At 36.4% G+C, this 11,674-nt stretch overlaps 1 protein-coding gene across 3 annotated transcripts; it reads right to left on the reverse strand.

The window, feature by feature from the left end:
- Nucleotides 1–657: 657 nt before the first annotated feature.
- On the reverse strand, nt 658–5,414 carry LOC131051073 (calmodulin calcium-dependent NAD kinase-like). Of its 3 annotated transcripts, none has more exons than XM_059207422.1 (8): nt 4,842–5,414; nt 3,635–4,430; nt 3,113–3,226; nt 2,264–2,482; nt 1,909–2,035; nt 1,392–1,777; nt 1,142–1,286; nt 658–1,033 (listed from the first exon to the last, which is right to left on the reverse strand). In XM_059207422.1, the coding sequence occupies exons 4-8, from the start codon at nt 2,458–2,460 to the stop codon at nt 713–715; spliced, it is 1,176 nt and encodes a 391-aa protein (XP_059063405.1). In that variant the 5' UTR covers nt 2,461–2,482; nt 3,113–3,226; nt 3,635–4,430; nt 4,842–5,414; the 3' UTR covers nt 658–712. The 3 variants fall into 3 exon arrangements, with proteins under 3 accessions (XP_059063405.1, XP_059063407.1, XP_059063406.1); XM_059207424.1 differs by having other exon boundaries at nt 658–1,018; nt 3,113–3,276; nt 4,842–5,403; XM_059207423.1 differs by lacking the exon at nt 3,113–3,226.
- Nucleotides 5,415–11,674: the final 6,260 nt, after the last annotated feature.

Genomic DNA, 11,674 nt, shown 5'->3' on the forward strand with positions numbered 1-11,674 from the left:
AAATTAGAAATAATTTTTTTTAAATCAATTCTTAATTGAAATACGAATCAAAAAAGCCTTAAAGTATGTGCAAGGTAGAGAGAGCTTCACTTCATTAGTACCGAGGCTACTAAACATCACATCATGTAGTTAATGACAATTATTGTTTTCTTCTCTACAAAGAAAATGGCATGCACAATTTCTTTGTCTTTTGTTGTGGTGAAGGAATCCACATTATCCAAAACTTTAAAATTGCCATGACAGTTCTCATGTAACTAGTATAATTTTCCTAACTCATTGAAAAACTTCATTGCACTCACCAACAAATCACTAATGATTGTCATCACTCATATTGGAAGAAAATAAACCATTTTTTTTTTTCATAGTTGAAAGAAGATTTCCAATTCCATTTACATTTTCCTTGTATATTTAATTGTGTTTTATCTTTTGTCTATCCTCATTTGTTGCTTGTTAATTAAGAGTCTCTCATTATCGACTCCACCCTCCATTACTCTTTTATTTGGAAATCATAACTAGTCTACAATCTATCAATCATTGGTTTCATCCTAATGATCGATCATTAAATATGATCTAGAATGTTAATGCAACTTGCACTAATTATACCCACAAGTTAATAATAATTCCTTTTCAAAAGCATCTGCTGATTTCAGAGTGATGGAAACATGCATAACTTGTATATCAAAAATCTTTTATTTGTATTTCGAGGAGCTCCTTATATATAGTCAGAGCTTGAGATAGGGGATGCAGAGTGGCTGGAGGTGAGGCTAATTGAGTTTCTATTTAGCAAATAAGTTTCAATAGATTGAATTTTATTCAGCAACTGCTTCTGATGCAAGGCTCTTTCACCAGATAATACTTTATCTTTCATAACATTGTCCAACTCAGTTCTGTCATTGAGGGAACTGTACAATTCATAAACAGATCTTGCATCCTCATTCAAAGAGGCTAACTTAGTCAGAGCTTTGATATTTTCAGGATCAACAAGCAATTTACTACTCCCCTCTTTCCATCCTATTATCTGAACAACTACCAACTGTTAGATAAATAAAGTGAGAACTAAAATTCTCCATGAATTCAAATGTATAAAAAGAACAGCAGAACCATACTAATTTGGATTACGAAAATAATGTTTATCAACTACCTTTGTTGGGCCTCCAATATCATTTGTACTATATATTTTGACTTGATCAACCACTTCACAATAATGAGGAAGAGCAGCAGCAAATCTTTTGATGGATTTCAATTGCTCTTTAACCCTCACAGCTCTTTTTTTCATTATGGCTCTCCTGAGAAAACACAATTAAGATTAATTTGAGACATCAAACAAGAAAGCATCATGTAGACAGGGGATCTAAACATTCAGCTGAGATAATTAAAAGGTGAATGTCTACCTCACTCCACGAACTACTGCAAGATGTGCATCACAGATGACTCCAACAAGCTCAATTCTGTATGGTTTCCTCATATTTGAAAGTGGCTTCCTAATTGATTTCATGTCTGAGGTCTCATTACTCAATATGCTTTCATGGGTTTTCAAAACATTGGGAGGATCAGTATCCTCGATTGGTTCCCAGTATTTTTCTTGTACAGAACCATCCTCTGCTCTTTGATAGCCTGGACCCCTCCTATATTGTCTATGATGGACATCTCGAGCCATGGCAATTGTCTGTAGAACAAATGGTTCCCAGGACATGGTGCCATCAAATATTACATCACGACCCTCATTCAAGGCGGTGACAAGGAGAGACTCTGCTGCATTGATTGATGTTTGATGCACCTAGGAAACATGTGAAATAGTTACATTCTGATCTGGGACAACTTGTTTACTAGTTTTTATCCAGTTCTCCTCTTTATTTAATATGAAAGAATCTTGAATTGTCATATTCAGCAAAAGCAAAGGATGCTTACCAGTTCTGATATTTCCAGCAAATCATGACGCCCACTAGAATGCAAGGCTTGGTATATAACATCTGTTTCTTTGAAAGCATCTGCTGCCACTACCAAAGCATTTTTTGATGCATTTGACCAGAAAGAGCTGGCAAAACAAAAATTGATAAAACTGAATTCGAAACTCTCAAATGCAGACACATATACCTATTTCAAAAGACCAAGCATGTTCAGAGAGTCAACTGAAATTATATAGTATGGAGCTTTCTTAAGTATATGGTTGCATTGAGTGATACTATGAAGTTTGAATCACAATAAACACTGAATAATCCCTTGAATTGTGATTATAAAATAAGAGAATAAAATGAAATAGTACTTTTCTAGTATATCTTTGACCACCGTACTCTTTTCAACCCCCATCCCACCGCCAATTAGAAGCAGCACAGGGCTTCTATCATTGGCATTCATTGGCACAACTGCACTTGTCTCACTAGGAACATTAGGATAGTGGCCGATAGCTTTAAACTGCTGTAATAGAGTAGAAAACACATTTTTTGTCTTGAGATTCTTCATAATCCGTTCAACACGTTGTTTCCTGCAACTTGTTTGATATTTGTTAGCGTAAAAGAGGCTGTGTAAGTGTAACCTCCTGAAACATGAAAACTAGAGAAATGAAAAATAGTATAGCATACTTTTGTGCTATGGAAAATTCCAAATGCAGAAAACGGAAGAGCTACAGATCTCCACAACAAATGTTGCATGTGGTAGCAAGCTAACTGGGCCTAATTATGGGGAAAGCCCATAATTACACAGTTAAAGTGTGTTTCAGTCAGATCAGTATTTTAGTGAAGGATCTAGTAGGAATTTCAGGTGTACCTGGACTTTGAGTGGTAAGCATTCAATTTTATGAGAGATGAGTTTTTGTGAGCCATTATTCATATGAGTTATGAAAAGTGATTCAATGTAAAGAAACAGTTAATTACTGAAAACAAATGATATTGTATAATGGAAACAAAAAGTTTTATTAGTGATGCAAACATTCCTGCAAATTAGTAAACATGTTCTCTGTATAACAGAGAAATAAACACAATAGAACAGAAACAAGCAAAAATTTTGAACTTCATACTACTGGAAATCTCTATACTGTATTTATTATTCAACTACTGAAAATTACATCTCAAAAACTATACTCCTACAATTCCAGATCAAGCAACTCCTAAATTACCTCCTTCGAAAATAACTTTTACGAATACTGCTCTGATACCAAAACTGGTGCTGATTATCCTAATGGAGGAAACCTCTGTTGCTGCATGTTTGATCTCCAAGATATGTGTTGTTCCTATAAATTGTCAGAAATAGATATGGCAGACATAGAAGATTCGTAGCAACCTAAGGAAAAAAGAACAAATTACAGAGGAAAAAGCCCAAAATAGACAGTTCTAAAGTATCCTACAAAAATCTTCAAATTCGGATAAAACACAACTATACCAAAAACTCTACTATTACCAGGAATGCGGTCCCCCTAATAAATAAAAATCCCACACCAAAATGGGCAAACCTCACTACCATTACAGGGGTAATAAATACAATAAATAGCAGGCACCATAAATATTTCCTCCAAATATACGAGTACAAAAAATTGGCGAGTAAAGGGGAATATCAGCATTTAGTTTTCAGTTCCATCAGAAAACTACTGAACAGAAGAACCTAGATTAGGAACTTGAAAAGCCAAGATGCATGAACTAACCTACATATTCCCCGAACCGCTCAAGCTTCTTGACGTGGCCACCTTCTGTCAGCTCTATCCATGGCATCAACTTATCTTGTTGCCTGGACCTCTTATGACGTTGATATTTTGTAAAGCTCATTCAGAATTGTTTTTGCTACTGCTAATATCCCAAGAGTTGCTACAAGAAAACGCATAGTATCTGCAACCGAGAATTCAAGACATGTAATAGCATTGAAGAACAAAGAAAACCAAAATGATTGAATGCCTTGCCAATTTACCAAATATATTTGTTAAAAAGGATATTTTGTGATCTCCTGCAATATTAGATTTAACTACGAAAAGTATGAGACCATAACCTGTAGGTTTGTTGGTGGATTCAGGAACTTGCCTCTTAAACTTTTTTAAAGTACTAATAGGCTAATTCAAATAAATATGTAAAGCTGCAGCCTTCATGGGTAGTTCTGCAATAGATTGTGGCTCGAATCATTTAAATAAACCAAAGGTTCTGAAGTCAATTGGTAATTCATAAATTATATAGAGCATTAATTTGACATAGTTTCTTATGAAGAGCCTTCCCTGTGAAAGGTTTGAATTTACAAAACTTGAACAAACCATTAACTCAAAAAATGTGCAGGAAATAACAGAGCTCTTGATTTGAAGCAATAAGCTGAGTTCTGAAGAGAGAAACCATTGTAGAAGACTGCAGTCAAAGTGGGATTGTATTCAAACTGCCAAAAGGTGAAGAACCCCTGGATCAAACCAGTTCAGTGCTCTGAAAAGTAATATCAAACCCAATGTCCTGTCAATTGTTAACCTTCACACAACACAAAAACAGTCATCTACTTATATATAGCAAAACAGTAAGACACACATACATCAGAGTCCAATTGACTTTAGAGTAAAATCCTCTGATACAATACTCAAACATTCTCAATATTCACAGAGTACTAGAGGAAAAAGCAATTAAAATTTTCCTCAATCAGAAACTGTATCTTGCAGACAAGGGAAATCCATGTTGTAGAGTTAGATATCCTTCCCAGTGACAGAAAATGGGTCCTTTATGACTAAAAGTGGTAAGGGAGGCACATACATATGTAAGAGAATTCAATCAGCATTTCAGTGAGATCCCTCTCTAACACAAAAATGGAATACACTTAACTGTTAACACTGCACAGATCTAGTATCAAAATCTATCCCATCAATAGTGAAAAAAAGTGATACCCACCTGCAAATTTTGGATTGAATCTGTTAAGAAGGTGGATAATGTCTCTAAGAGAAACAAATGTTTTACTTGCCTACGGCTCTGCAGAGAATAAGCAAACTGGATAGAAACATTTAAAAAACAGAGGATGTGACCCTGTTTCACTTGCTTGGACTGACACACTCTGCCATGCTTTCACAAATTTAGCATGAGGCTATATAGAGGTCTATATTCATATGCAATTATTCGACCTCAGTATAAAAAATTCTTTCTTCTCCATGTGTATTGACAACTTGCTCTCAATTATTTGACCTCCAACTTCAGAGAGCCTCAACCATTAAAATTGCTGCAATACTGGTACAACCAAAAAAGGGATGACCTGACCCACCACTCAGATGCATTACTTCTGAAATTCACAATATTATCAGTTTAATATTCTTAAATGCTGAATCTTTTCAAAATGAATATATAGACTTGACTCTGCCTTTATTGATAAAAAAAATTCTTAAATGCTGTAGCACCAACTGTAAATCAGATTACTACATATGCTGTAAATCAGATTACTACATATGTACAGTATCATTTGGTCTTAAGATGAAATTTTTTATGGGTAATATCGATTCTCAGATAATATTAGATGCATGGATATATTAAAACTGAAAAAAGCATGCATTTCTTGTACGGTAAGGGGCGCCACAAGTTATAATCCCAATTAGTTTGCTTGTTTATAATCTCAAAGAGTATCCAATAAAGTGCTCCATTTTAATTGCAGAATAGAATAACTTGAAATAACGTACACAGTATATGTCTCGTTCTCCACAATGATCGTGTCTCTTCAGACATTCTATATTCTGCATAAATCTTTTATAAAGAGTGCTCAACAGATTCGTGGGGAGCTTTCCAAAGAAAGTCTGGAAAGTACGCACATCTGGGCTTAAATTGTTCCTTTTTTTTTTTTTCTATAAGGGGTAAAAAATCAGAAATGAAGATTACAAAGTAAGAATGGTCAATGGGTCCAGTAAAGATCAAGAATTATACGTTCTTATTCCCTTAATTAATTGTTCTAACATAGAAGTCCAAACTCAATTGTCTCTTATCTACAATATTCCAACTTTACATTCCATCATATGCCCATTGTCATCCAATCCACTATTCTATTCCATTCTCTACGAATATTGCAAAAAGTAACAAAGTCAAAGACCTACTCAACTGTAGAACTGTAGAATCCATCAAATAGCCACAACTAAATGTCAATTAGCATCATCCAAGTGCTGCCCATTCAACATATGTACCACCACTTGTGAATTGAATTCATAGATAATCTTGTTTCCAACCAAGAGCACAACCTCTCTCCATTGCATACAAGATGGTGAGAGCCTCCATGTAATTATTTGTATGAAGCCCTTTTTAAATGGAAAAGAGAAACTAATAGCATCGAAGCCAATAACACCTATACTTGCATGACTAGGATTCCACCTACAGGAGCCATCAGTATTGATCTTCAGAAACTCCTTGAGGAGAAGGAAGTCATCGACTTACCCTATCAGAATGCAATTCATAAGAATGAGAGTTTAAAAAAAAAAGGTAAGTGTTCTCCTTTGTATGGATTGTGTTTTAGTTGGCTGGATAGTCGTTTCCCAAATCTTACAGGATAGGGAATGTGTTTTCAAAATTGACCACCTACGTTTGAAGAAGAAATCAATTTGTGATGGAAATTTAGGGCATCCACATCCATGTTGTCTCATTTCTCTCCATATATGACTTTCACACCAAAACATTGTCGTCTCCATCTGTTCCTTGCCTTTCATTTCCCTACTTTTTGTCATGTCCACTATCACAACAAATCTACCTCTTTGATGGGTCTTTCTTATGATGATATGTAAGTTTTATATGGTTATTATGTACATACATGTGATGTCTTAGACATGTTGTTTTGTAAGAAGAAAAGCCACGTCCTAAGGAATGCATTCTCATTTATATCGGAGTTAGATACTTCATTCATGAAATATAGGTAGTCCCATATGACTATAAGCCATCTCTAAATCCAAATACAAATCACTCATTATCGTAGATTATAAAAAGATCCATTTCTATTTTCATATGATCGAAATTAAAGAATAATAACTTAGAAAGAAAGATTTCAAATATACTCGATCTTTATGTATATTAATAATATATATTTTTTAAATAAAATTTAATATTAACAACTTACAAAAAATCTCACTATTTGACAAGGAAGGTCAACTATCAAATTTAAGCTCATGACACATATTCAACTCTAAAATTCAAATGTTTCTCCCAAAAAAGCAACTAATGGGGTTTTAATGTTGCAAATAATGGAATTTCAATGTCGCTTACATCACTATTTGTGTCAAACTTGTTAATTGCATATCGGTGAGAATTGTGGTGCTTCTCTTGTATAGCCCCACATGATTTGAGATTTTTTTACAATTTGTTTGTTCAATAAATAGTTATTATTGTTGGTGTAAATTATGTCTCATAATTACACTTTAATTAAGTTGACCTAGGATAATGCATTCATTGTAGTTTGCATATGAGACACTTAGGCAAGTGTGCATCAAGGGAAGCTGGTTGTAGGAGAAATTACACCTTTTGTGGTGATATCTTGCTATCACATTCCACCTTCAGTGGGTGATCCTGTTATAAGCTAGGGTTGTTGTTGCACCAAAAGATCGACCTATCAATGCCCGATACAACCACTAGACTTATAGAATCCATAGGAGGTTGTTAAACCATGTCGTGAATCCCTGCGAGGGACGCTGCCCATTACCAACAATCCCCCTCTCAACGTCACTCATTGTGGCTTGTGCGATTCGAACCTATGACCAAGCTCTGATACCACTTCTTACAAGCTAGGGTTGTCGTTGCACCAAAAGATTGACCTATCAATGCCCGATACAACCACTAGACTTATAGAATCCATAGGAGGTTGTTAAACCATGTCCCGAGTCCCCGTGAGGGACGTTGGCCCACTGCCAACAGATCCACCTTTAGTTGAATATTATTATTTCTTCTACCTACCCTTGTATCATAGGCCACATGTCATGATTGTGTGCTCTCATTCCTTATGGCCTTGCCTTTATAAGTAGGTTCATCTTTATTGTATGGTTTATCCAGTTGATCATTTTTTGCATCCTGGTGAAGATACAGTTTGTTCTTGTCTATCTTTGTCTCTCTTGTGTTGTGTTATTCATTGAGCTCTAGATCTTGGTTATTATTGGCAAATTCTTACATGGTATTAGAGCCATTGGGGCTCCATTAGGTAGTCATTTAGGAGAGATCTTGGTGCATTTGAGATTCAGATATAAGGAACAACATCAATTGGGAGCATGTTACACCAAATCTGACATCACCATTGAGTTCGAAAGGCCATTTCCATAAATTTTGACTATAAATTTGTTTATTAAATAATTCGTAGATTTTTTAAAGGAGGGGAGTTCTGCCAACCACCCCCCCTCATATTGTACCCTTGCAACTTTTGCAGGGTCATACATGTCTAATTGTTTCCGAATCTCCCTATCATCACTGATTATGCATCCACTATCGGCCATTGTACTTACCTTCTAACCGCTCCGCCCGACACCACCGACCTATGTTCTTCCTCCTAGCACCATTGCCTTGACTGAACCTCCACTACTCTGGTGCCACTTTCCACTTGCTCCCAACACCCACCACCTAGGTCATGCCACCGATAACCTTGTTGTCAGGCCCCTCCTCCTGCCACCGCCACGTGTCGGTTTTCCATTTTGCTACGCATGTGTCTTGTGGCGTTCACTGATTCGCCTGGACCATGACATGTGTCATGCCCCCATTTTCCAACACACTACCACATAGGTCACCAGACGACTAGCTTCATTTGTCTGTATCATGCCTAGTCAGCGCCACATCGACAAGTCATACACCTGTCAGTGGCACATCAACACCAACCACGTAGGCTGCCACGTGGCATTATTTTATTTGCTCAATGGTGCCAGATTGGGCTAACACATGGCACACTTTGATTACTTGGTGTTGTCATGCTAAGGGACACACAAGTGCCTAATCATCAACCACGTTCAAGCGTATGAATGATCTGAATCACCTGCCATGTCATTTGTATAGATATCCACATTAGCGCATAGTCAGCATGTGGACAGTGACCCAACTTGCCACGTTATCCAACACATCACTGTATGGAAGCTCGGTCAACTACCATGTGCCGACATGCCATACTAGCACATCAACAATCCATATAGTACGAACTACCATGCAGGCAGGGCATATTTTTGGCATAACGTCTATACAATCATCAAAATTAATCAAGTGACTTGCTGATGTCAACACTGCATCAACACTTTTTGAAATTTTTTCACCCCTCTCCATTTGGGTTTTTGATTTTGCAGTCTAACTTCAGAGGCTCATATCTTGGTCATTTTCAGGCCATTTTCAGTGCAATTTTTTTTTTTGGCTACTTTTTTGTACTCTCCATAGCGGTGTGGTTAGTTTATAATTTTAGTGGACATATTTTTTAGAATTTTTAGTTTTTCACAATTGTACCTGTCCAATCCTCGATTCTACAACTTCTTGAGCTCCATTCAGGCTCATATGACCTCCTTTTCAAGTGTTGTTTTTTTAAGTGCATATTTGTCTACTTTTATGTGGTGCTATCAATTTTTTACCATTTTAAATAGAAATTGTACTTTCAAAACTCAGTCTTTTTTGGCCTATTTGGTACTTGTAATTTGCTTGAATCTCAACTTAGATCTTGTGCATTATTGGTTGAGTCTTCTGTAGCGTATTTGAGGTAGTTGTAATCTTGAAATCAGAAGCCCACTTTGCCCTTATTTGCAAGTAGCCCATTGTACATGCACTAAGTATAAAGTGCCAAATCATCATTTTTATTTATTTATTCTTTTGGGGGGGGAGGGGGGGAAGGTGTTCTTTGATTGAGTGAATTTGGGGGGCTGTCTTGTATGATTGTGCCTCTCTCTATCTTGCGCTCCTTCATTTTGTTGCTATGGGTTCTCCTAAATTTCCACTTCTAACTCCACATAATTATGCATCGTGGAAAATTAAAGCATGGAGTAAGTTAATGGAAAAAGGACTCATTCATTACAAAAATGGAACAATTACAACACCAACAAATCCTAAAGTTGATCCTAATGCTCAATTGGAATGGCTCATTAAAAATTATATGGCTTTTGGAACTTTGTGAAATTATGTATTAGATGACCTCATTTTTCACATTGAGAAATGTACTACAATTGAAGAGGCTTGGGATATCTATGACAAGTTGTATGGTCAAGTTGATGAGATTAGGGGCTACAAGATTGACAATGAACTCCCAATGTTGGATCCCAAGGATTTTGATACAATCCAAAATTATGTCACAAAAGCAACTGAGCTAAGAGAAAAGATTGAGGATTGTGGCATTGACAAGAAGGATGCTCAATTGGTTTACAATTTTTTGGACAAGCTTCCATCAGAGTATGCAACCTTTGTTTATAGCTTCCGCATGCATCAATTGACTTTAGGTGCCTCATTCACTCCACCATTGTTTGATGCATTTACAAAAACATTGATACTTGAGCAAGCAAAATTGATCAAAATGAGGATTCTCAAGTCTTCAAAGTCTAAAGCTTTGGTGGCTAATAAAGGGAATCAAAGTAATCAGGGAAAAGGAAAGAACTAGAAGTAGTCTAAGCCAAAGCCACAACAAGATAGAGCACAATCATCCTCTCCACAACAAGGCAATTTTTCATCCTCTTCCAAGATGAGAAATACACCTAAGAAGGAAAGGTCAACTTGTTCATATTGCAAGAAATTTGGTCATGATGAGCATCATTGCCACTCAAAGAAGATTGATGAGTTGAATAACATTATTAAGAAGAACAACATCAATTTGTCATTTTCCTATAAGAAGGAATCATCTCCTTTTACTTCTTCACAGTCAAAGGGAAAAGGGCAATCATTTGTGGCTAAAACAAGTTCTTCACAATAGTGGATACCTGACTCGTGTGCCTTGCATCATATGGGTTCTACAAGGGAGTAGTTTTCTTCATTGGAGCCATCTAAGGTACCTCACAATTTCATTGGTGATGATTCACAAGTGGAAGTTGAAAGGAAGGGTTCAGTTGCCATGGATGATGGAACTTTTGAGAATGTTCTCTATGTTCCTAACTTGACCACCAACCTTCTCTCTATCTACCAAACCACCCATTATGAAAATGGGAAGAAAGTTGAGTTTACACCTAATTCAATTGTGGTGAAAGAGCTTGATAATGATGCCTTGGTAGAAGTGGGACAAGCCAATCACAATTCATGACTATTCAATCTCCCACTTTGTACCTCGATCTCCTTCCATGGCCTTGCTCACTCATTCAAAATAAAAAATTAAGCTATGACATGAGTGGTTTGGTCACCTCAACTACCATTAACTTCAACAGTAAAGCTCTAAGGACGTGGTCATAGGTCTACCTCAAATCAGCTTTTCTGATGGTGTAAGTTTAGGGTGTTCCATAGGCAAGCATCCCGAAGAGAGTTTTGATAAGGGGAAGTCTTGGAGAGCTTTGTAATTTCTTCAATTGGTTCACAACGATGTAGCTGGCCCATTTCCAACGTCTTCATTTAGCAAGGCCCACTATGTCTTCACCTTCATTGATGACTACTTTCACTTCACTTGGGTCTACTTTCTTGTTCACAAGAGTAAAGTGTTTAATAGATTTCTAGACTTCAAGGCTCATGTTGAGAAGCAGTCAGGGAATTTAATCAAGATTCTTCACACAAATAATGGAAGGGAATATGTGAACATATAGACCTGAGAAATTTTATACTCTTGAGGGGATTGATCTTCATCA

Source organism: Cryptomeria japonica, chromosome 6 (genome assembly GCF_030272615.1).
Source record: "Cryptomeria japonica chromosome 6, Sugi_1.0, whole genome shotgun sequence".
NCBI lineage: Eukaryota > Viridiplantae > Streptophyta > Pinopsida > Cupressales > Cupressaceae > Cryptomeria > Cryptomeria japonica.